This window comes from Eucyclogobius newberryi, unplaced genomic scaffold, assembly GCF_026437365.1.
Source record: "Eucyclogobius newberryi isolate DKJ021-1_F unplaced genomic scaffold, fEucNew1.0.hap1 SCAF_6, whole genome shotgun sequence".
NCBI classification, from domain to species: Eukaryota; Metazoa; Chordata; class Actinopteri; order Gobiiformes; family Gobiidae; genus Eucyclogobius; species Eucyclogobius newberryi.
The window spans coordinates 28,201,316-28,228,256 of NW_027316278.1; the positions used below are offsets into that span (position 1 = coordinate 28,201,316).

The 26,941-nt window shown below is 41.1% G+C and overlaps 1 protein-coding gene across 1 annotated transcript in view; it reads right to left on the bottom strand.

Annotated features, from left to right (window-relative positions):
• Positions 1-25,117, bottom strand: part of fancc (FA complementation group C) — a 40,334-nt gene extending 15,217 nt beyond the window's left edge. Inside the window, exons 1-8 of the mRNA XM_072433924.1 lie at positions 24,978-25,117; positions 22,716-22,911; positions 9,708-9,795; positions 8,991-9,085; positions 2,589-2,693; positions 2,436-2,500; positions 1,539-1,703; positions 984-1,140 (exon numbers count right to left, since the gene is read on the bottom strand). Coding sequence (XP_072290025.1) covers positions 984-1,140; positions 1,539-1,703; positions 2,436-2,500; positions 2,589-2,693; positions 8,991-9,085; positions 9,708-9,795; positions 22,716-22,880 — 840 coding nt within the window. The 5' untranslated portion in view covers positions 22,881-22,911; positions 24,978-25,117. The remainder of the gene's footprint in view (positions 1-983; positions 1,141-1,538; positions 1,704-2,435; positions 2,501-2,588; positions 2,694-8,990; positions 9,086-9,707; positions 9,796-22,715; positions 22,912-24,977) is intronic.
• Between the last annotated feature and the right edge of the window lie 1,824 nt (positions 25,118-26,941).

The following is a 26,941-nucleotide window of genomic DNA, read 5'->3' on the forward strand; positions in this document are numbered from 1 at the left end:
TAACAAGCTTATTACAGCTTTATCGCCATATGCCGCACATCTACAAATGCCTCAATGCAAATAAATGTATAATTGATTCAATACTTGAAAATACCAAACCAAATTGCAGGGACATACAGATCTTCTGAATACAGAAAACACTGTACTTTATTTAACTTTTCTAGTGGAAGATCTGCCACAAGAACTTCTAGCTGCAGTCATAGATCAGAGGTTGTCCAGTTTGGTGCAGCAGCTGCAGTGAGGAGCTCGCTGTATCAGACTGTTTTTTTCAGACTTGATTTACCAGTCGGTCTACGTTCCTACCCTCACCTATGGTCAATCATCAGCTTTGGGTAATGACCGAAAGGACAAGATCGCGGATACAAGCGCCCGAAATGAGTTTCCTCCGCCGGGTGGCTGGGCGCTCCCTTAGAGATAGGGTGAGGAGCTCAGTCACGCGAGGGAAGCTCAAAGTAGAGCCGCTGCTCCTCCCTGGGGAGGCGTTCTGAGCATGTTCCACCGGGAAGAGGCCCCGGGGAAGACCCAGGACACGCTGGAGGGACTATGTCTCTAACATCCTGGGAATGATCGAGATCCCCATAGAGGTGCTGGAGGACCAAGGACTGTTTCCTCGGTAACAGTCCTTGGATAAAGCGGTTTCCATAAAGATTATTACTTTTGTCTAGAATGTTCCATACCGTATGGCATTAAACTTATCCATCTCCATTCTACTAGGCCAAGTTACAGGTCAGTTCTGTGGAGAGGCGAGGCTACTCACAGTAATAAATCAATTAAGTATTATTTCAGCAATGAAAACACCTGTAATTCAATCAATAAGTTGAATGCCTCCCTGTGGAACACCTAGAGTAAAAAAATGCGTCTCTCTTCAAATGTACAGGCGTCACACTTCTGCGTCGGGCGCGGCGTGTACCTAGCTTAACACTTCTGATCTCGATACATCAGCTCGTCTCTTGTCCATGATGCGACTTCTCTGCATTACTCACCAGTATTGAGTCTGTGAGCAGCTGCTGTAGTTTGTGAGGAGCAGAATGGCAGTAGGAAAGACCCTGCTCCATCAGGCTCAGCACAGCCTCTTCTAGACTGGACAGACTGTGCCACCACAGAGAGACCACCGCTGGCACCTCCAACGACACCAGCCGGCTGTGAAAGGACAACACTGAGGAGGTGCACAATATGGGGAAAGGAAATGCTTGTATACTGAGAAAAATCAAATGTTTTAAAATCAAATGTTATCAGAGCAAAAGCAGAATCAACACAAGACTAAATCAGGACTAAACAGAGAAGATCATGACCAAGACAAACCTTCACAAAATATTTTTAATTCAGCTTAATAAGAAAAAAGAAAATCTATGTGCTATGAATTACCTTTGCGTCACCTGTAAAATTCCTTTTCTAGCAATATGGATATATTGATCTTGCAATAACAATAATTTGGCATTATATTGTTCAGCCCCAGAAACTCTCTCCAAGCTGGATAAAGTATTTTTGCTGATTTTGGATAACTGGTTGGAACACGTGTTGAAACTGTGTCTTCTTACCAGGAGTACGCAGAGCCAACAGCATGAATGAAGTCTTCACTTAAAGGGGCTTTGACACTGGTGAATGGCCTCTGGAGCAGGGCTCCAATCAGTGAGGCAGCTTCAGGACGAGCGACCAGAGGAACGCACGCTTCAGAGATCGCTCGAGCAGTGTCACATGGGCAGCTGCAAACGACAACGAAAAGAGAATTCACTTCCATTTAGAAAAACATGTATAAATCTGTGCCTAACGGTGGGTAAAACACAACTTTTTACTGAACCCGTTTCTCAGAGGCATACCCAAACTATGTTATTAGTACTAACACATTTCTAGTGTACTGCTCTAATAACATGGAAATAGGGATGTCACAATTATCAGGTTAATCAATAATTGTGATTATTCATGTCACAATATAATCGGAAAAAAACAAATAATAATTGCTATCATTTTAGAAGCAAAATTAAGTATTTTCAGTTCAATCAAACATCTAAAAATAGACCTAAATGTAAATGACTTTTATATCTTTCCGTTTTTGTCACATTGAACTTTATTTTGTCTTTCAGAAAGTTTCATTTCATAAACGAGACCTGTCTGTGTCCCCAGATACAAGGCAAACATGTTCAAATCAACTATTGCTTTTACTCATGACAATTGCAATGTTGATTTATTCTTAATTCTAATAATATTGAACATAACGACCAAGTTGTACATGTCACTTTATGTTTTGGTTCTAAAATGACCCTCACAAAAGACGTTTAAAAGCTGCAAATACCTACAAAACAGTCAGGTTTTGCATTTCCTTCAAAAACAAGAATATATTTATTGCTACCTTGTTGACCTCTTTTTTCTGCAGCGTATCGGCCAACTTCCCATGAGGCATTTAGACTGAGCAGGTATAAAATGGAGTTCCTGATTACCTTTGAATCATATCACATGGGATGGTGCAGGCCGTCTCAGCGTGCTCCTGCAGCCTCGCCAGCATCTAAAGCCACCGCGAGCCGTCATCAATAACAAGTGCATTCTGGCATCAATCAAGAACATTTTAAGAAGAGGAAATGAGGAGTCAATACTTTTCTCAGCACTTTCAGATGGTACTCAGCCGGTGGCACTCCCAAACGCGTCATTAAAGTCTGGGCGGTATCCTCTTCGTCCGTGGTGAGCCGACATAATGTTTTCTGTGGAACAAAACACAACACGGAGCATATTGTTGGCACTGGCGGGCGATATGCTTCTCAGTGGACACATATTTAACACAGCTTTATCTATAAGAGCCGAGCTAATTAGTGAGATGAATATAGGACGGCTTCGCTAGCGTGACATCATTTAAAACAGATGAGCGCTAAGGCGGCATTCCAGTGAGTGAGGATGTATGGACAACACATGAGCAGCTTCAGACATGAACGTTCTTCGTTACAGGAAGGTTTTACAAGCATTTTCCTGCAGGGGCATCATCATACACCGATACAACTGGACTAATAAACCGGGCGGATTCTTCTCTGAGGAAAAACATAGATGGGAACACATTCATACTTTGAGTCGAGGCGACAGAGGGTTTGAAAAGCTTGTCTACGGAGCGATTGTTTGTTTTTAATGATATTCTGTGCAGTGCTTCTACTGGATCGGGACCATGTTTTTACTTTTTTTCTTTATAGACCCACTTCCCGTAGTAATCCTGTCGAAACACAAATCAAAAGTACAGATCTCTTAAACGCAAGATAAAAAGGGATGAGATGAGAAGCAAGAAGTAAGTGGGTGACTGGGAGAACGAGGAGGAGAGCTACAGAGTGGAGCTCTGTGGTTTCTTTGGCTGGGCCCTACAGCACGCTAGCATGCTAACCCTCCACAAAGCTCCTTACAAAACAAGCCCAATCACTACCATCTGAACGCACTCAATCACATCCCACCATCGCTACAGAGGCTGGAAGGACTAAAAACAAACCAGAACTTGTTTGGTCCTGGTTTTGTCCTGGTTTTGTCCTGGTTTTGTCCTGGTTTTGTCCTGGTTTTGTCCTGGTTTTGTCCTGGTTTTGTCCTGGTTTTGTCCTGGTTTTGTCCTGGTTTTGTCCTGGTTTTGTCCTGGTTTTGTCCTGGTTTTGTCCTGGTTTTGTCCTGGTTCTGTCCTGGTTCTGTCCTGGTTCTGTCCTGGTTCTGTCCTGGTTCGGTCCTGGTTCGGTCCTGGTTCGGTCCTGGTTATGTCCTGGTTATGTCCTGGTTCGAACCGGTCCTGGTTATGTCCTGGTTCGAACCAGGACCGGTCCTGGTTATGTCCTGGTTATGTCCTGGTTATGTCCTGGTTATGTCCTGGTTAGGTCCTGGTTATGTCCTGGTTAGGTCCTGGTTAGGTCCTGGTTAGGTCCTGGTTAGGTCCTGGTTAGGTCCTGGTTTAGTCTAGTCATAATTTTAATGCGGCGTGTGTAAATGTTAACACAAAGCACGCTTCAATGTTGGCGATATATTGTATAAATGTTGATATATATGCCATATCATCCAAACAGAGCTCTTCGCTCTCAGAATGCCGGCCTTCTGGTGGTCCCAAGAGTCTCTAAAAGTACTGTAGGAGGTAGAGCGTTTAGCTACCAAGCTCCTGTGTTATGGAATCAGCTCCCGACCCATGTTAAATATGCTGACACAGTCTCTTCATTTAAGTCCAGGCTTAAAACGTTCCTCTTCGAAATCGCTTATGGTCAGACTAGTTAGGAACAGAAACATAAACCCACAGCTTCAGCTACGCTGCCCTAGGAGTAACTGTGCTGGGGGAAGTATGACAGCTTGAGCACTATCCTCTTCTTCTTCTGACTACTTATGCTATCAAACAATATTTATTTTTTAATTCTACTTGCAAACTGTTCACCGCCTTCTTTTTCTTTCTTTCACCCCTGAGAACCTGTGGACCCAGATGTCCCTCTCCTGGTGAAGTGGTCCCTGCCCTGTGTGGACGGTCCCTCATCTGCCTGAGGAGTGGGTCCAGCTCGCCTCCGACGGTCCCTCATCTGCCTGAGGAGTGGGTCCAGTTCGCCTCCGACGGTCCCTCATCTGCCTGAGGAGTGGGTCCAGTTCGACTCAGTCGGTCCCTCATCTGCCTGAAGAGTGGGTCCAGCTCGACTCCGACGGTCCCTCATCTGCCTGAAGAGTAGGTCCAGTTCGCCTCAGTCGGTCCCTCATCTGCCTGAGGAGTGGCTCCAGTTCGCCTCAGTCGGTCCCTCATCTGCCTGAGGAGTGGCTCCAGTTCGCCTCAGTCGGTCCCTCATCTGCCTGAAGAGTGGGTCCAGTTCGCCTCAGTCGGTCCCTCATCTGCCTGAGGAGTGGGTCCAGTTCGCCTCCGACGGTCCCTCATCTGCCTGAAGAGTGGGTCCAGTTCGCCTCCGACGGTCCCTCATCTGCCTGAAGAGTGGCTCCAGCTCGCCTCCGACGGTCCCTTATCTGCCTGAAGAGTGGGTCCAGCTCGCCTCCGACGGTCCCTCATCTGCCTGAAGAGTGGCTCCAGTTCGCCTCAGTCGGTCCCTCATCTGCCTGAAGAGTGGGTCCAGTTCGCCTCAGTCGGTCCCTCATCTGCCTGAAGAGTGGGTCCAGTTCGCCTCCGACGGTCCCTCTTCTGCCTGAAGAGTGGGTCCAGCTCGCCTCAGTCGGTCCCTCATCTGCCTGAAGAGTGGGTCCAGCTCCAGTCTCCTCGTGTCCGTCTGTCCGTCTGTGAGAGTCGGATCTCTCCTTCACTGGAACTCCTCCAGGTTTCTACGCTTTTTTCCCAAAGAGGTTTTTTTTTGTAGTTTTTCCTGGCCGAGAAAGAGAGTCTAAGGACAGAGGACCCTGGGACATCGTCCCTCGCCACCACAGACATTGTCTGACTCCCTCGCCACCACAGACATTGTCTGACTTCATCGCCACCACACAGACTTTATTGATTCATTTCTCCCTGTGGCCCTCAGAGGCAACTGTTGTTGTGATTTTGGGCCTTACAAAAATAAATTGATTTGATTTGATTTGATATAAAGTAAAATTAGATCCTGTCGATCAAAGTGTTAACATCTGTTTAAACTCGAAATTTGCAATGCTGTCTTTCAAAGGGAATATTTAATTTCTGTACGATACGTGAACTTCAACAAAGACATTTACAGGAGCATTTGATCCTATTTTTGATGGATTGACAAAATACGATCTGATCAGAATAATCCCCAAAAATATGGAAATATTCTGGGGTTTTCTGTCAAAATCGCCCATTTTTAACTGGACTGGTGCTTTTTAAAGTTCGAGGAGCAGTTTAAGGTGTGGTCTTTGGAAGGAGAATGGCTGGCACATCCCCTGGTTTCCTTTACGGAGAAAAGCCACAGCGTTGGCTTTGGGGGCAAGAACACGCCGCTGACACAGAAATGATCCCTCATAAATTTAAATTAAAGGAGAGGATGTAGGGGGGAAAAAGGCGAGCGGTTTGAATGTGTGTCTGTTAACAATTACTAAGCCATGATTGAATTCTCACCAAACCAACGAAGCAAGTTTAGCCAAGCTTCAGATGGTAAAACCAACTGGAGGAAAGTCACAGTGTGGTTCACTCCAGAATAATGAGAACAGGCAACCATTTTATTTAAGCGTTTGTCTTTTTTTTTCATTCTTACTGCAAAGATTAGGTTTATTTGGGATTGTTTTTTTACCATTCTTTATATAACTGCAACATGGGAGGCTATGACTTTCTTTTTAAAACTATTTTCCCAGCACATGGCATGCGTTTGTGTTTGTTTAAAGTGTTTATGACAATGAATCATTTTGTTGACTATTTTAATATTTGACAAGTAACAATAAATGAGCCCTGTAGCACACACTCAAACATAAACACGAATATCACAGTGGTAACTTGGCATTAGACCATGAGGAAATCAATCATTTTGGGGAGCGAGATCAGAAACATTCTTCTTTCCTTCACAAATGGAGCAGGCACAGGCAAAGACACCTTCTCTGGCCTGAATGCCTCCACATGTCCTGCTCCTCTAGACAAGATCTGCGGTGGTCCGGAGGCATTTTATGTTTCTTTCTCATTCTGTCATTTGTGGGAAGTGGGACCTCATTCAGGGGAGAATTCAGCCCAGTGGTTTCGGATACGGTCATGAGTTTATTGTAGTTTGGTTTGTTGGGCTATTTTATAAAGAGCTCCATATAGCATCAAATACAGATGTGTCTTTACTGTCTATAGGAAGACGTCTTTGCAAGTTCAGCAAAAACAGTTCTGTATTTTCAGCTGAGATTATAATATGTGTTACTAAGATCATGTAACTTGGGTCAATGATGGTCAGTGGTCTAATGAAGACTTTTCATGTTAAGCCTGGTGCATATGGTCAAAATAAGATATAGTAACTCTGACTGCTCAGCTGCTACTTTGGTTAAACGGGAAGAGAAGGACATCAGTTTTCAGGAACTTCAGCGACACGTCAGGTGAGTGCTGGCCACATGTAACATGGGGCCGTGCATTATCATGCTGCAACAAGATGAGATGGTGTGTGTGTGTCCGTGTCTGTGTGTGTCTGTGTGTGTCTGTGTGTGTGTCTGTGTGTGTGTCTGTGTGTGTGTCTGTGTGTGTGTCTGTGTGTGTGTCTGTGTGTGTCTGTGTGTGTCTGTGTGTGTGTCTGTGTGTGTCTGTGTGTGTCTGTGTGTGTGTCTGTGTGTGTGTCTGTGTGTGTGTCTGTGTGTGTGTCTGTGTGTATGTCTGTGTGTGTGTCTGTGTGTGTGTCTGTGTGTGTGTCTGTGTGTGTGTCTGTCTGTTATGTGTATATGTAAAGTTCAGCTCAGGAAAAATGGGAGCAAAACAGTGATGCCTTTATATTTTTGTTCAATATACTTAGTATTAAACTACAATATAAGTAGATTATCATTACCGGTATATAGATTTTTGGTAATTGCAATATTGAGCTAAACAGCTTAATAATAGAAATGGCCACATCCCGTTTAAAACTGCAGAGCTGAGAAGCCCCGCCTCCTCATAGTGACGTTTCAGAATGTTAATGTTTAATTCTTTTTTTGAAGACCGTCTACTGAACCTGAAGTGTAAGAATTCAAATTCGGGGATATGGGGTAGGTGCAAACGGACAATTTCGGGGCACTCAAACTTAGGCAAATACAGGATTACTAAATATGCTTGAATCAAAATACAACTTTGGGTAAGCCAAAGATTTGAGTCCAATGACATTTGCAACACTTGAACCTCAACCTAGATATTTACCAGTGCATTTGAGCTCTTTTCTTATAAGACTTTGAAAATTTGATAATGTTACTGATGAAAATTGGCTTTATCAGCCAATGCTGGCACATTTTCATTGTTTGATGTTGCTCAACGTGCAATATCCCTTTTCAAATCAATGTCACCCCAAATATAATGTTGAGGTAAACTTTCACAGATTTCTCTTGTAATTACTACAATGACATATGATGGTAATCACTAATAATATCAATTAGACGTCCTTGACTATGAGAAAACATAAATATTGACACATACTTGTATTAAATTAGGAAAAATACTGTGACAAAGATATAAACATTTCAATGCACACATTCCACTTCCCCATCTGGACGAGTCAAAATTTACCCGAGCAGCTTTTAATTACGGCATCGTTTTAGCGGAGGAGAAATGACTCCGATGAATACAAACATATTAGGACAAATTGATGCATCAAACTTGTTTATCTTAAGACATCTGTGTCAAATTTTGAAACTGATTAATCTTTTGTCTCTGTTCTTTTCCCCCTTCGTGTCTTTGCTATAAACACAAAAAAAGAAAACAATGAGTACAATCGACAATTTGTAATATTTTAGGTTTCATACATGCTTCACGTGATCAGGCTCATTCATTCATTTATAACACTGAAGAAAACAGAGACAAGTGGAAAGAGAAGGCATATTAAAAGTCAATTAGACTGAAATCTGTGCAGCAGTCGTGGCACATTCACAGGCACGGGATTTTCTGAATGAAGAAAAGATGGGCAGATTCAAGAATTTAATACAGATGCGGGTTCTTATTTGATTTCTTTTATGACAACCGATGGAGCTGAATAGAGAATATTTAATCTCCATGCGAACAGCGTAAAGTAGCACTACATTACACAGTACAGTTAAAGTTAAAAGTTTGGGTTTGGCTGTAAAAAAACTGAATTTTGGGGGGAAATGTTTGTCTTATTCTAATTATTAAACATTTTGTCTTTTCAAACTTGTAAGAAAGAGCCATGTGAGTCACTATGTGGCACTTTGGACAAAAACATGGCCTAAATCTGTGCTGGAGGGCAAAAAAAAAGGAATCATAATAAAGAAATTGCATGTGAATACTAGTGATGGGCCAAAGGGTTTGTGATACATATAAGTAAGTATATGTTCAAATACTTACTTATAATACTGTTAGATAATTAGTTATCTCAGCTTAAAGCAATAAATCATATACATACACCACAATTCTTCCACCCTTTGTGACAGAAACATCTCACTTTTAACTTAATACATACCCGTATCCACTGGTTAGCTTTAGCCTCCATAGCATTTTGTGGTTCCTCCGAGTACAACCCCCACAAACACTGGAAAAGCAGCGCTCGACTAGTGCCTACAACAACAGTTATGGGTAATATGGTGTAAGTACAGGTAATAACCAACTAGTTATGCAGTATTTATGGGTAATATGGTGTAAGTACTGGTAATAACCTGACATTGCACACAGTCGCTGCAATACAGTTGTACAGTTTGTAACAATGATTTGTCAAATGTGATCAATTGTAATAAGGAAAATATGTAACCAAGCCAAGAATATTGTTTTAAGGGATAATAAAGGGTTGTTCCTGTACTTAAAAGGCATGTCAGTATGATTAGGTCCTATTAGCTACAAATATTTGTGTATGTTAATATTTTTAACGTGTTCATAAACACTATGTAACTATGTCCTTGGTTCCTATTCTCTAACAATGTAATACAGATTTTGATTTGTTTCATTGTCCCACAGTCTTGAGCTCTGTAACATGACTGTAATGCAGCGTTTATGTGCAATGTCAAGTCATTACCGGTTCTTACACCTTCTTACCCATAAATACTGCATAACTTGTGTGTTATTACCAGTGCTTAAACCTCTTATTATCCTTAATTACACTTTATTATGTGTGTTGTAATCTAATGTATTTTCCTCAAGCACGTATTGACGCGTTTGGAAGCAGTACAATGTAAAACGCACTCACCGTCTGCAGTGATGTGAGGGATCCAACAAACTCTGCCCAAGAACTGACCCAAGAGCGGCAACTTCTTCATGGCGTCTGCGGTGGACTTCTGAAAGACAATCACAAGTCACTCTGCCTGGAACGTTTCACAGTACGGTGTTACAATCTTTTCTGTCTTTAAGAGGCTGCTACTTATGGAAACTCACACTTCACTGGCATTGGTTAAATCCGCCTGTCACTCACGTCGAGCATGATGGAGGACGACCAATAGGATCGGACGAGTAGGTGTGGAAAAGCTTGTATTTTTGAGCATACAGCATTTAGAGTTGAAATGGGAGTGATTTATATGTAGATTAGCCAATCAGGGACATGCATGGCCCATTTGTATCAAAACAAACATGGCTGTTTATGAATGAAAAAAAGAAAGGGGAGAGAAATCACAGGGGCTGAACATCATTGCAGGTTTATGCAGAATTAATAATGAGTGAAGCACAAACGCTGTTAATCTTAAGTGACAGGTGTTGTTCATACTAAGTGACCAATGAGCTTTGCCGTTTCCCACACGTGACTGAAACAAATCTGACTGCACGGCTCTGTTCGAGTTTGTGGGGAGTAGACTGATTCCTCTGTATAACAAAAACACAGATGTATTTTTTACTAATGGGTCCAATTGAAGTGTATCTGAAAACTTAATATAATAAAATAAATGTCTGTAATTAAGTACCATCAAATTATAGCTCTTCATTTACTGCTGAAACAACACAAACTGAACGAAACTGATTTTAAAAATGAGGAAAAACCCTCCCCAGATGCATTGATACGACTGATTTGGAGTGAACACTGCTGAGAACTGAAAAAACATCTAGCAGCCTCAGAAACATAAGTGACAATTTACAATTTCAGGAGATCAAAAATGCAACGGCATTAAACAGACAACTGCGTTAGATTCTTTACCACGGTGGGTTTGTCAACTCTGTCAGCCTGAAATGTCAACTCTGAAATGCTTACCAGATGTGAATGGTGCTGCGTAGTGTAATCAGAACAGCCAGGTTACAAAATAGTTACTATATTCACTGTTTTAATGTTTTGTTTTATTTTGTTTTAAGTCTGACTAAAGTGGAAAAAAAGATGGGACGCTACACTGAGATGCTGAATTTTGAAGAAAAATATGTTTTAAAGTTTGGTGTGATGAAATTCACTCAAGCAGAGGACAGAAAAAAATGACATTGATAATTGAACGTTTCAAAAAATGTCCAAGATATTGTCAAATAAACAGCTCATGTCTACAGAATAGCCTTGGATTCAACTTATAAATATGTTCATTATGATATTTTCTAAATATTTTTCCAAAAATTGCAGTGCTTCAGAGAGGACCCATTTATCCCGATTCTCAAGCATCTCCAAGATATGTAACAGGGATTAGATTTGTATTATCGAATCACCCTTCTGAAAACAATTGTTTAATGCCGTACTGTATCATACTTTGCTTATGCAGCAGAGCGGCGACAGTGAGACAAACAAAGACCAGAACACAACACGGTGCAGACCAGGGCTCTGTTTTCAGGGTGCCATCGCCCAAGGGTGAAGGTACAGGCCTGTTCAGAACAGACCAGGAGATTTACTTCATCTCACAGCCAATGAAACCATTCACAACTGTCTCAGCTACAGACACTGCAATTCAGAGCTCAGAGATTACAGGCGACATGTCAGGGGGAGGCATGGATGTAAAAACTGGCTCTGAATGGGCAAGAAAAAAAGAACTGTTGATCTGCATCCTAAAGAAACTTTACATATGTAGATACAATTTTTATCTTTCGTTAGTTGTAAACCACAATATTAATCAAAACCCGCTTAAAAATGGAAAAAAAGGTCCATTGACTTCGATTTTCAATTTAAAACTGCAGAAATGACTCTCTTTATAGTGAAATTGCACCAAAGCAAGAAGCATTCTCTCATTTACGTCTTTTATGTATGAATAATGGCTCTGCTGCTTTGAGCCCCGTGCGTTTGGCCTGGACAGTCCACATATTTTGAAGCATCACAGCTAAGCACAAGGCCCTGGGTGGGGAGAGGCGGTAGGTGAAAACTCAAATCCGCATGTATAAATTACTCAACATACAACTAATGATGAGAGAAAACCATTTTCAACATGGCTAAAGCTCATAAAAGTTGATACTCTTTCTCCTTTAACATCCAAGCCACATGATGCCAATTTGTAAACCACATGGGATAAAGTTACACAATTGCATTACGCATCCAACGTCCAGACACAATCCACATGAGCTTTGTCGGAGATGTAAACAGAATCAACATGTGACGGCGTTATTTTACGAGCACATGTGCGTGAATCATAGCTACGTGCAGTCGAATATACAGTAAGACTTGATTATTCACGCCATATACATTAACAGGGCCTCGTCATACATAACAGCTTGGAGGTAATTGAAGTCCAGAGGTGCAGCAGAATCACAGGTACTCACACGTGCACGTTTTATGAAGTATGGTGCTGTTGCCAAAGCAAAAGATAACTGGCTTTGTATGCAACATATTACAAAGAAAGTTGACGATTACAGGTGGGGGATGTATAATAAAAGATTTGTATATTGAATATTGGGTCAAAACTCTGTAATAAAACTATTATAAAGACTGCAAAAAGAGCCTAGGACCTTAAAAACGACATTTGTAATCCGGGTTGTTACAACAAACAATAAACAATATATTTATGATTGTGTGATCATATTATAACAAGAAATTAACAAATGTGATTATGATGGAGATGGTGGAGTAGAACTGGTATATCATTCCATCATCTGTTCGTCAATGACTCTCAAAATGAGAAAGTGTAGAATCTAGAAACACTAGTACAGGGGTGGCCAACCAGTCAGAGACGAAGAGCCACATTTTTTACTGTGTTACCGCAAAGAGCCACATCATACACATGGGCACACATGAACATCACCCCATCCCTTCCTCTTACACACACACCTCTGCTCAGCCAAATTATTATTATTATTATTATTAACAATATCATGTCACACACCAACATGATAATGACAGAAATTGACTCCTACAGTACTAAGACCACAAGCCAGTCATTTTCAACAACGAACATTGTGTCTCACACACACAAACTCTCAGCTCAACAAAGTCCACAAACAAAAACAGAATCATTTACATTCCATATTGAAGTTCAATATTGGTGGTTTTCTTTTAGATGAGGGCCGTCTTTCCGTATCTTGGACGGGGTATTTTGAAATGTGGACGGGTATTTTCGTGTGCAAGGACGGGGTCATTTTTATAAATAAATCTTAGAAAAAAGGGAATATTATCATTAAATCGGGCCGGGAAGCGTTTGATTAAAGTCCCCCTTGGCCCGCGCCATGACAGTTTACTGTTTACAAGTGGAAATTTGCATGCTGCGCGCTGATTGATTGACAAAGTTTGTATGCTTGGCTCTGATTGGCTGCCGAGCCGTGGTCCGGAGAATGCCGAAGCGCCACTTTGTGAGAGGCGCAGGAAAGTCAATATGATATGAGATGTGTGCGGTCGAGCGGCGCCCGCACGGTGATCTAGATCCCCGTGCGAGCCGAGAGCACAACACAAACACAAATGTTGATATGAACGTAAAGGAGCCGCATGCGGCTCGGGAGCCGCGGGTTGGCCAGGCCTGCACTAGTATCTAATTAGTGTTTCAAGGTACTTTAGTCTGTTAAGCAACCAGTCAAGCAATATATTGTCATAGCTCCACTGACCACATGACTATGATTTTTCTTATAAGCTTAAATGACTAAAAATATAGGCAAATGTCCCTCTGATGTGTTGGACTATGTGTTAGTACAGAGGTTCCACTAAAGGCTGGAGAATGGCATGTCTTTGATAAAAATGAATTCTCTCTTTAACAGGCATCAGGCTCGTAAAAAGACTGCTTCTTGGAAACATTTAGCCAGCATAAAAAAGTACTTAACAGCTTTTTTTTTTTGCAGAGCCTATCATTTGTCAAATGAAAGTACAGTAGATGGCCCTTAAAAATCTTACGGGTAAACTTCTAATTTCAGGTTGGCTGCATTGAAATGTAATGCGTGCCTGTTTTTAGTTTGGACTTTGATCTAAAAAGGGATATTACACCAACTGGATAAAAAAGCTAGAATAGAAGTAAGAGATGGTCTGATATGGATTTTCTTTGCAGATAACACAGCAGCAAGTCAAATATTGCTTTGATTTTAAAATGTAGGACCACAATTGTATGTTACGGTATAGATAATTTCCCATATTAACTTTTTGCTTTTGTCAAAATAATAGTGGGTTTCAAATAAAGAAAAGATCCGTTGTAACTGGGAAGGACACAATGGCACGGAGCTTGGGACAGCTTAGAAAAAACTATAGGTGCCAAATCTTACCATCTGATACCATCAATACTAATATTATAACAGATACGGTATATTGCCCAGCCAAAAGCTGCATTCACACCGCAGCGTCCAAATGTACATTTGAAGGCAGACGCGTCCAAGGCGTCCAGCGGCCAGCGCACATGTGCGGTTGAGGAATTGTTGTGTTTCCCTTTGTTGCTGTTGTTAGTGTAAGTTTCACTTCTCTAAGTTTCACGTCTCATGCCTGACAGCTAGGGGGCGATACTGTTCTGTTTACCTGTTATACGTGTCTGGGTGGGACCGAGGGAGACGTTGTTGTGTGGCTAACGTGAACGTGGTGTTCACGAAATAAATGAACCAAATCAAAGTGGAGTTATTATTTGGACTAACATTGGTAGCAGAGGATGGTTAGTAACTACAGAGTCCCGCCATCGTTTGAAGAGGGAAAACCCTATGAAAGCTGGAAGAATGAAGTCGGCATGTGGATTAGAGTTACCGATTTGGAGAAGAAAAAAAAAAGCTCTTGCCGTGGCGTTGGTGCTATCTGGAAGAGCACGGGAGACAACGATGGAAATTCCGGTTGATGATTTAAACAAAGACACGGGAATTGCCACTCTTTTTGGTAAACTTGATAGTTTGTTCCTAAAAGCAGAAAAAGATCGGATCTATGAAGCGTACACGAACTTTGACCGGATGATGAAAAGCGGAAACGTGTCCATGGTGGACTATATTATTGATTTCGAACAGCGATATTCGCGTATGCGCAATTACAACATGGAGCTTCCCGATGCAGTTTTAGCTTTTAAGCTGCTGGACACCGCGTGCTTGGATACGACGGACAGACAGCTGGCTCTAACTGCGTGCACGGATTTGACATTCGCCTCTATGAAGTCCGCTTTGAAGAGAATATTTAGCGGGAAAACGATTGCCACTACAGAGGGAATTAGTCAAGAATCTGTTTTTGCAACGGAGCAGCGACGTCAAAACAGGCCCTGGCAACAGGATTCCAGAGCAAAAACTCCACTGCCCGGTACGAACCCGCTGGACAAGTTCGGACGGCAGTCAAAGTGTGCTGTATGCCAAAGTACGTTTCATTGGGCAAAACACTGTCCACACAAAGGTGAGAGTGTTCAAATAATTGAAGAAAAGACAAACGTGGAAGAGTGTAACATTACACTGTATACAAAAGAATTGCCAACAGATGCAGAAATATTCATGACTGAATGTTTTGGCTCCGCTATAATAGACACTGCTTGCACTAGGACAGTGTGTGGACAACAGTGGCTTGACGACTACATTAATGTGTCCGGAAAGAAAAACAGAAAGTCTATGATAAAAACTGAAACACAAAGTCATAGGCCCTTCAAGTTTGGAGATGGAAAAGTGGTGCACTCTGTTACGATACCAGCTAAGATTGGCACCACAAAGTCCATCCATCCATTTTCTACCGCTTGTTCCCTTTCGGGGTCGCGGGTGACTGGAGCCTATCCCAGTGACTTCGGGCCTTAGGCGGGGTACACCCTGGACAGTGGCCAACTTGTCGCAGGGACGTACAACAGAGACATAGACATTACAGACAGTTCACTCTCACATTCATTCACTAGGGCCAATTTAGAGTCACCAATTTTACCTAACACATACATGTCTTTGGACGGTGGGAGGAAGCCGGAGAACCCGGAAAGAACCCACGGTAACACGGGGAGAACATGCACCCAGAGAGATCATGTGATGTTGGTCTGGTCCGGGAATCGAACCCACGATCGAACCCACGATCTCCTTCTTGGGAGGCAAGAGCGCTAACCGCCTTTGCCACCGTGCACCCCCGGCACCACAAAGACATCTCTAAAAAGGGCAGGAACAGTTCTGGACATGGAAAATGACAGTGCTGTGATGTTCAATCAACCTATCAAACTGGACTTTACAAGCTCGGGACATTACTGTGTGAACATAATCGACAGTGAAGATGAATGTTTTGTTAATGCTGATCAGATATTAACAACTACTGAGGAAGAAGTGCTGACAAGCACAGACAAAATGGACACAAGCGAGAAGACAAAAGTTTTAGAGAAACTTCATAAGCACTTTGGGCATGCTTCTGCTGACAAACTACAAAGGCTTTTAAGTAGTTCTGGAAACAAAGACACAGAATGCATTGGCTTACTACAAAAGGTTGTAAGTCAGTGTGAAGCATGTCAAAAGTACTGTAAGACCAAACCCAAACTTGCGGCTGGCCTGCCACTGGCTTCAACGTATAATGAGACTGTAGCTGTAGATCTGCACGAGCTTGAGCCAGGGGTGTGGTACCTACATATCATTGACCAGTTCACTCGATTTAGTGCAGGAAGTGTCCTGACCACCAAGAGATCCTCTGAGATCGTTAAACATTTTATTCATGATTGGATCAGTGTGCACGGCCCACCACGAAAGTTGTTCAGTGACAATGGTGGGGAGTTTAATAATGAAGAAGTGAGAGACATGGCTGAAAACTTTAATATTGAAGTAAAAACCACACCAGCATACAGCCCCTGGAGTAATGGGCTGTTAGAACGGCACAACCAAACTTTAACAGAGATCATACTCAAAGTGAAAACTACTACTAGATGTGACTGGAGCACTGCCATGGACTGGGCTCTTATGGCAAAGAACTGTATGCAAAGTGTCCATGGTTACAGCCCACATCAGCTTGTGTTTGGGCAGAATCCTAACCTACTTCCGGTGTTGATTGACAGAGCACCTGCTCTAGAGGGCACCACTAAAAGTGAGTGGGTTGCCAAACACATTTCAGCTCTGCACACTGCAAGGAAGGCCTTTACAGAAGCAGAATGCTCCGAACGAATACGGAGAGCGCTAAAGAAACAGATACGTCACAACGATGAGAGGTATGAACAGGGAGACAAAGTGTTTTACAAACGTGTGGACTGTCCAGAGTGGAAAGGGCCTGCAATGGTCATTGGGCAGGACGATGCTGTTGTTTTTGTTAGATACGGTGGCACCTGTGTCAGAGTTCACCGACTTAGGCTGAGGAAAGCCAATCAGGAACATGAGGAACCTCAGACCAGCTGTGATAAAGAAAACAATGAGGACGAACAACACTCATATGACATAAATGAGGATACCGAAGAGACAAATGCTGAAAACAATGACAATGATCCTCCACCCGCTCATGAATATGCTGGGGCAGAGAGACGGGGTGCTGGAAATAGACTGGCCAAATTGATACATTCAGAAACGCAGAGAGTGGTGTTTCACATACTGCTAAAGTGTTAGGACGTGCTGGAAAAGCCACCGGAAAATATAAGGACTGGTATAACTGTTACAGCTGGAAGATCTTCAAGTCCAGGTTCAGGCTCCTGGTGGTGACACATGCGAGGATGTTTTTGTCACTAAGGATTTGTCATTTGATGAAGCCAAGTCCAATGAAATAAAAAGTTGGATACAAAACGACGTGTTTGAGGAAGTTGAGGACAAAGGAGAAAAGTGCATTTCCACTCGGTGGGTGTGCACTCTAAAAGAGATTGAGAACGGATTAGTACCAAAAGCCAGGCTTTTGTTCGAGGATTTGAGGAGCTACAAGTTTCTGAGCTACAAAAGGACTCTCCAACCTGTGCTTCAGAGTCCCTGAGGCTCTTAGTGGCAGTCAGTTGTCAGAAACAATGGCAACTTAGTTCAATGGACATAAAATCTGCCTTCTTACAAGGACTGGAACTATCTAGAGACATTTTCATCAGACCTCCTCCAGAGGCTAATAGCGCTGGTGTACTTTGGAAACTGCGAAAATGTGTGTATGGTCTAGCAGATGCCTCACTCTATTGGTATAACCGAGTGAAAAGCATAATGATTGAAGCAGGAGCTGTCATATCTAAAGTTGACCCTGCAGTTTTCTACTGGTTAGATGAGGACAAAAATGTAACTGGTGTACTAGCTTGTCATGTTGATGATTTCATTTGGGGAGGTACACAAATGTTTTCTATGACTGTCATGCCTCATCTCAGATCAAAGTTCAATGTTGGTCGTGAAGCTCAGGATAGCTTTTCTTATGTGGGTGTGGAGTTGGTTACTTTGGGTAAAAAGGTACAAATACACCAAGAGACATACATTCAACATTTACATCCCATACCTCTCACACCCTCACGGGCAGCAGAGCCAGGCTCACCCCTCACTGAAGCAGAGCAAGATCAGCTCAGATCTAAGATAGGGCAACTTCTGTGGGTTGCCAGACAGAGCAGACCTGATGCCATGTTTGATGCAAGTAACTTAGCATCAAATCTTAAACAGGCTACTGTACAGACTATTAATGAAGCAAACAGAGTTGTGTGCAAACTGAAGGCTAAGTCTGTTGAGTTGAATTTCCAGCATCTTGGTAAAGACAGTAACTTAAAATTGGTTACTTTCACTGATGCATCTTTTGGTAATCTGTCAGATGGAGGAACTCAAGGTGGGCACTTTATTGTTTTGATGGGTGACAATGGATGTTTTTCTCCTATCTCATGGCAGTCAAAGAGAATCAAGAGAATTGTTAGAAGTACACTTGCAGGTGAAACTCTAGCAATGTCAGAGGGAATTGACAATGCAATTTTTCTTTCAACATTGTTCTCTGAACTTAATGCAGGAAGCACTGAACATCCTGTACCAATAATCTGTGTCACTGATAACTTTTCTCTTGTTGATGCACTGAAGTCTACCAAGTTTGTCACAGAAAAACGACTGCGTTTAGAAATCAGTTCAATCAAAGAACTAATTCAAACTGAAAAGGTCCTTCAAGTGTTGTGGTCTGAAACTAAAGAGCAGCTTGCAGACTGCCTTACTAAAAAGGGAGCTTCCTCGGCCATGCTTCAGATGCGGCAGATACTTCAGAGGTGAGCAGGGTTTGTTTTGGTCCTTCTTCCAGGTAGTGAAATGCGTACGTCACTGGAGCGTAATCTCTGATTGGTTGCTGCGTCGCAAAGTTCAGCTCTGTCCAACTTTTCTCCGTTGGACGCTCGGGACGCTCGGGACGCTCTGCTGGACGCCCAAGACATGCGTCCACACAGATTTTTTATGTAAACTGGACGCTTGGACTGGGCCGTAACACACATATTGTTTTTAATAATAAAACAGTAATAAAACTTTGATTAGATATAAGTAGCAAAAATGGCTACAAAGAAAGCAAGAGCAAGAAATTCAACACATTACAATATGGCGGTGAAGGTTATGATTCCTCATTAAACTGAACTTACATTTTAGAATATTTGAGCCCCTGCTGGATCCATTTGAACATTTCAGTTTTTAATATGTTAGATTGACATTTTGACTTAGGACATCTGAACAGGAGCCTTTAGGAAACAGTTCATTGCAAACCCTTTTTATGGAGGAACAGTGTAGCAGAAAAAACTAGACACTGGTCTATCATCGTTTCAGATTGAAGTCATTACACTTAAATGTTTTTCTGGTCTCTATAGTAACTTTTTCTTGGATATCCTCTTTGATATGATCTTGGGGATGTCAAGAAAAAAAATCTATTAGATTTTCCTTCTTGATAGTCGCGACTGTCTATAAACTTGTCCCATTTTTTTCGTCGACCACTACATCACCACTCACTGCCTCTAATCTGCTCTAGATATAGGATCAAACAACGTCCAACCTTTTTGTCATTTTGGACTACGTCGACAAGGCTTTGATTGGGGGGGTTGGCTGTGGTAGTTTGTAATAATTGCTCTCAGTTTCTCATTCCTATAGGCTCTTTAGTCTCACAGTAATGTAAAGATCCGATTGTAAATGAACATTCCTGTGGAGTTGCATCACCCGAACACAAATGCAGATGTATGCGCCCGAGCCATACCATGTGTGATTGAACTGATTGGACAGGGGGCAGTGGAAGCAGTGCGGCTGTGCCCTACATGGCTCATATCTATTCTGCTAAAAGTTATATTGTTAACCTAATATTGTAATGTTCATAGGGATGCTTGATGTCACTATGTCCAATTTAAATTGATTATAAAGCCATTTGTGGTTTGGCGTTTGGCTAACCGAAGTTAATGCTTTTTCAAGGGTTATTTTTTTAGTCCAAACTTAGGTAAGAATATTATACCATGTGATTTACCAAGCTGGAGAGATGGTTGTTCTGTAACCAGGATATCCTTATTCAATGTACTATCTGCAGAAATGCTCAGACCAACAATTATGGAGCTAAAAACAATGCAGAAGATCTCAGAGCTTTACCTTTGATGTCACAAAGCTGCTGAACCTGAACCTGCTACAACCATATGTGAATCTCCAAGCAGAGTAATATACAACATTCAAGGATTTCAGACAGTTTGCAGTTGTTTCTTTAGAGAGCATTGCCAGAATCCAATAGAGGCATAAATATGGCCAATACCAGATGTTTATGAGTAAAGGGTAAAACAGGCTTTATTACGATAAATTAACCCCTGGTATTTATCATTTGAGACAAACTCAGTAGAGTTTTCCTGGGAGGTATTAATAGGGGACATACGCTCAGTTAATGTGCATCCATGCAAAGATACCACAGCCTTAGTTTATTCTGAATTTAGCACTAACTTCAGGAATTTCCACCTGGACTGCACCACAGAGAAAGCAGCGAGTAAAGACTCCAAGGACCATTTCAGTGAGCAACAGTAAAGCACCATATAATCTGCAGAACAATTGTACTTGACATGCAATAGATCAACATAAAGATTATAGACTAATAATTATAAATGAAAAATACTATTGGGCCTAAAATGGAGCCCTGAGGTACACCTTTGGACTCAATCAAAAAAAGAAGAAGCCCCTGGCAATTTGACACATTGTGTGATTGATAGACATAGAAAATCAGTTTAAGGCTTTGTCAGAGATGCCATGTTGTGTGAAAAGCCTTCAATTAAAAAGGGAATAACAATATTTTTGCAGATTCAGAGCTTGCAGTAAATCATTTAAAAGCTTAAGCGCAGCTGTGACTGTATGTTTCTTACTAAAAACAGACTGAAAGTTTAATAAAATTTCATCAAGTTTTTCAACTGGGTGATACCCTTTTGGTTTAAGAACATAAAACAACTGAAAGTTTAATAAAATATCATCAAGTTTTTCAACTGGGTGATACCCTTTTGGTTTAAGAACATAAAACAACAAAAATAAACCGGGCAGGACCAGAGCGGGGGAAAAAGGGGAAGAGATGGCAGAAACCTTCTTTTGCTAAAGCCTATTAAAAGGCAAATATTATGCAAAGTTAACTTTTTTGAGCTTTTAACCATGTTCTAACATTGTTCCCTCGTCAAAAACATACCTGGAGAAGCATCTAGCTTCTTTCACGCTAGTTTGAGGAATCCTAGTTCAGAAATCCTCACGATAACTGACGTTTCCTCAATAACTGACAAGCTCTGAAAAGGCTCTAAGAATCTTCTCTGCTGTTTTTAAGCCCTTTGTTTTATTTCTTGATTATAATAACCCCATATTTGTAAATACCTATAAAAGTCCTGTTCAACATATCAAAGCTTATCATTGGATTTGCGTTTACATGTAAAAAAGTATTTTCTTATCCAAATATTAAATCTCAGGTCGGTGCCGTTTGATTTAAAACTGGATGCTGATGTTCTCAAGTACTTTGGCTATGACAGTCATTGTGTGTTCAGTGTCTTACTTACATATCTAATCAAAATAAATACAAATCTTGCGGCCCTCGTTAATTAGATAACTGCAATAGAAAAGCTTAACATGTAAATGTAATGTACAGTAAATGTGCTGCGGTCAAACAGAGGGTTCAAAATGGTCACAAATAATTAGACCTTACAAAAAGAGAAGGAAAAATAAGTGTGTCGAGTCCTTGCCTCCTGCCTCCTGCCTCCTGCCCCCTGCCCCCTGCCCCTTCCCACATTAGCCGGAGCACATGTGGGGATACATTAGGTTAGCACTGAGGTCCCTGAGCGGCTGTTAGCTGACTGGACCGAGTGTGCAGTGGAGTGGGGAGCACAGAGGCGGCCCTGTTACAGACCGGACCAGGACCCTACCTTTCAGACCTGGCCTTGGACTCGGAGCCAGCAAAGGAATTCATGCATGCTTACATAGTAGATTTTCTCATGTTGGAATTAAGTTTGCAATTTATTCATTACTGTGTATCTGGGAAGGTAGCTGGGTGTTTAAATCTTTTAAGTTAAATATCAATTCTACAGACTTTAAAGTGTGATACTATTAAACTATTTGCTACGGTTTATTATGCGTTCTATCTGACTTTACTCTTACTGGGCTGTTCCCACTTGCCTTGTTCTTTACAGCGGCTTTTAAAATATCAGAAGCTCAAGATTACAAATGTCTGCAAATTATTTCTTATGACAAACATTGTTAAAGCACATCTATAGACTTACACAGACTGTACTGGTCCAGAAGGGAAATTATTTTAAATTGAGATGCATGTTGAGATGCTAAATAGGTAGAACTGCGGACACAGCGATACTGGTATCAGATGGTATCAGATGGTATCAGATGGTATCAGATGGTATCAGATGGTATCAGATGGTATCAGGTACCGGTACGATACAGATCAGCAAAGGCTACGATTATGTAAACAGAATGTCCTCGGCAAAGAATAAAATATCCTGTCTTTGTATAGAAACATCTTATTGTACCTCTAGTTTTGACCTCTACAAGTTTTGAAATCCATGGTATTCTTGTATATACACTTAATTCTTACCATGCCATTAATGTAAGTTTGAAGTTTGTGCAGGAAATCCCTCATTGGCCTTAAGTGTAGACAGATGTCTTTATGAGTCTTTGTGCTGTCAGTCTGGTCCCAGGTCTTCACTGTGTGCAACCATCGGCCCAGCTCCTGGACGTCCACCACCTCGGTGTCAGACATAATGCTTCAAGAAGAGGATTTACCAGAGATTCTGTGTAGGAAAGAAACAAACAGAAAACAATTCAAACAGGGATTTACATTAGAACTAGCCAACTGACCCCGGGCTGAACAATTAGCAGTAATGAGTAATAGGGAACAGGGATGGGCCATGTCATATCGCTCATGATACACAGCTATGCTACTTTTTCCTTTTAAAATGCCTTGACAAGCCTTTGGTATAAATAATTACTGCCATATTCCAAAGTATTTTGCTGCTGCAATAAGACTTTTGACCATAGGACACTATGATATTTTTGGGAACTAGGGCTGCAATGATTAATTGACTAATTGTGACTAGTCTATTGTAAATGTCATATTTTGATCATCGTAATCGTTAGTTAGACTATACAGACTCAAAAACACATACGAAAAGACCTTTCTATAACAAAAATAGAGGCATTATCAACTCAAAACTGTCAAAAATAATACACATTTTCAGATTTTAATAAATCAACGTTCATAAATATTCTATAGTTAGAAGACACCTTATTTTAACCTTTATTTGGTTGATAAGGTGTTCAAAAAGTCTCAATCTACCACAGAAATAATAGTTTGACTCATCGACTTATAGAAACAATAATTACTGACAAGTCAACTACTGGTACTAAAATAATCATTAGTGACGGCCCCTGGTGGAACCTTTGTGAACCCCTAGAGCGTTCATCCAGTTTTGTGAATCCTTAAATGGAAAAAAAACAAAAAAGCATAAAAGACAGATAATTTTCATACATTTTAGATATATTTTTTTTCTATATACTATAAGATACAAACTAAATTGGACAGGTATGAATATCGTAATTACTCTCTTTACAAGCCCTGGATTCAAGAAGTAAAACGTTGTGCCTTTTCAATATAACCACGCAGTTATCCAGACGTTACTTTAATAAAGATAAAAGCCACACAAGCTTAAACTGAGCACGCCGTACATGTGTGGCCTAGTTGATCCCACATTTTCTCTCAAGCACAGACATGGATGATAGAAGAAGTGGAAGTAATAATAAAAGCGAAAATAAAGCGAAGCAACGTGTGTTAATGTGGTTATGTTAAGCACTTATTAAAACAGTCTAATGATCAGAATTTGGAGCTCGGGGCAAAGCAGATTTCCTCCACACATGCGCTCGCGAAGGCCTACTGAGAAATAAACAGCACATTCTTCACCTTTTATGATGATGAGGAGAAAGACGTAGGGGGCCACATCCCGGAGTCGTGTAAAAGAACATGTTTTGGACCTGTCTATAACCTGGGAATCGTGTGCGTGTTTGTGTGTGTGTTTTGCTGTAATGACAGGCCTGTGTGGGACACCACGGGGTTGAGTTTTATGATCAAGTTGTTACACACGATTTGTTTAATGTCTTGCCATCATCTCTGCTGGAAAGCCCCTATGGCCCACTGATGCGAATATATAAATACTCATTTTAGAGGGGAAAAAGGCCAACCAAATTAAGAACAAACACCTCTTGTTGACTGGTTGGGGTTTACTTGAGAAGCAAAGGTGGAAAAATACAGCTTTTTATACAGTTTAATATACAGCGGAAGCTACACTGCAATTCACTACATTCATAATTGTTGCGTGAAAATAAACCAGAACATTTCTATTTTGGTTCAGGAACGGGACGAATATTATCTTAGAAGACATGTTATCCTTAACTTGTGGAATTAAGGGCAAGTTTGCTGTTCCAATTATAGGACTGTTGACATTGCAATGGAATAAATTTTGTATTACTCAAGATAATGAAATACAAAAGTGCACTAGTGTGATTTACTTCAGCTTTGTTGGTCGTAAATATACAAGCTACAACACCATCATTGACCACACGATGTCGCCGTTTCCCCCATTGTTCGAACCATGACTTTGAACGAAGACTGCCAACAACGAGTGTGCAAACGACACAGAATCAAGTAACCTCGTTCATTAAAACGTCTAATTACAGAATACGTATTACCAAGCCACTTTGCACTGTGACTTATATCATGAGGAGCTATTCAAAAGCTCAGTATTAGACTAAATGCTGCTTCAGATTCGCTTCCAAGCTTCACGTGACGTTTAGTGTAACTTACCACAAGTAAACAACAGATGTCGACTTCAAACTTCAGACTTTTATGGAGTTGTAGCGTTGTCGGATCATTTTTCTGCCCAAATGTGCCGAAATCTTTTCATTTAACTGAAAACGAACTAAACTTCCCTCTTGTCTCGGGAGTTCCGCACATGTCTGAACTCTGATTGGCTGCGAGCAGTGACAGAAGCGCCGTTTACCGCGGGGAACTCTGGGAAATATAGTTATATGGTGACTTGGCAGAAAAACACCTCAAATAGGCTTAAATAATTGTTGTACATTATTTGGATTCGACAGAACAAATTTAAATTAAACAAATAAAAGCATACCCTTAAAATAGAATTAATCTATCATGGGTTTTAGAATATTGAGAAATAAGTAGTGTTGCCATCAATATATTCATTTAAAACATACATATTTTCAATGGGAAAGTGCTCAAAATGTTGCATATTACAGGGTGATCTGAAACTCATGAATAAAGACCTGTCTGAAATTGCATAGACATGTGCTTAAATGTGATCTTATTGTACTGTCAACTTTAAACTATGCAATTATTTTCCTCATTATGGTTTTCTTTGAGTTTATATAAGTGTGTCACACGTCTACCATTGAGGGAGTTAAGTAAAGTGCAAACCATGACCAGGAATTTGGGGGTCGAGGATTGAGTCCCACTGGAACTCAATGCAAACTTTGAGGCTAGCTTGGCCCGCAAATCAACCAGGGACATCAGCCAGACTTCAAAAATGCCCCAAAATACTGCTCCAGCCAGGAAGCAACTGTAAAGTCATAATGCAGGCTTAATGCATATACCTATGTGTAATAATAATGTGATTTATGAATGTTTTGCATGTGAAAGAGATTACTCTGTTGGACTATGTGAGAATGGAGCTTTAGTGCGGTGGTTGTGTGTGGTCAGAAGAGGTACCTCTAAATATCCAGGTTTAAGCTGTGGAATGCACTGTATGCATGCATGGGTGACCAAGCGCAGTCACAATAGCACACAGGGGAATATATAGGCCTACAGAAGGGTCTGGTTGGTCACCGATAACAAAAGGAAAAGCCCATACTCATGTCAATGTAGGAGTGATTAGTTTCTCTATTGGGGAATTTGCACTGCTGGTCTCATTTTCCAAATCTCACTAATATGCAAGTTCAGTGCATCCAGAAATATTCACGTTTTCCACATTTTGTTATAGCCTTATTCCAAAATTGATTAAACTTCTTATTTGCCTCAAAATTCTACAAATAATCTCCCATAATGAAGTCAAAGAATGTTGTTTGAAATAAATAAACAAGCTTAAAAGTATTCAGGGCGTTTGCTATGACACTCAAAATTGAGCTCAGGTACGTCGTGTTTCCACTGATCCTCCTTGAGATGAGAAGGTCCCACAGTGAACAGTGATGTCAGAGTAAACTGTGAAGGTGAAAGTCTGTAGACCTCTGAGACAGGATTGTATGGCAGTAACTTAAACTCAACTTAAACCATCACTGGCCATACTGTACACCGCTAATAGTTGGAGAAGCGAGAAAAAGTGTATTTTAGTTGACAATTAACTTTCCTGCATTATTTACAATTCTGTTCAGCATGGTCACTGTCAAATAACCAAACCAAACATATACAATACTTTCAACGAAGCTGACATAGACTCTCTCAAGAATATGTGAGTTCATTCCAAAACTTTCTGCACATATAAAGAGACAGAAATGTGATGCTGGGACGGTTGACCATTTGCTAGATTCATGTGAACATTGTTTAATCTGCTTCTCTATTTCATTGTCGCCATGAAGGCAACTGCTGTTGTGATTTTAGGTGTTACAGAAATAAATTGAATCGAATTGAATAAAGACTGGTTGCATATTTTGGATAAATCTCATTCATATTTGGTGTGAAGTTTAGCTTGTCATCAGTCTACATTACTTAATTCTTGAAGCTACTCACAACTTAAGTGAACTGATGAGGGATGGAGA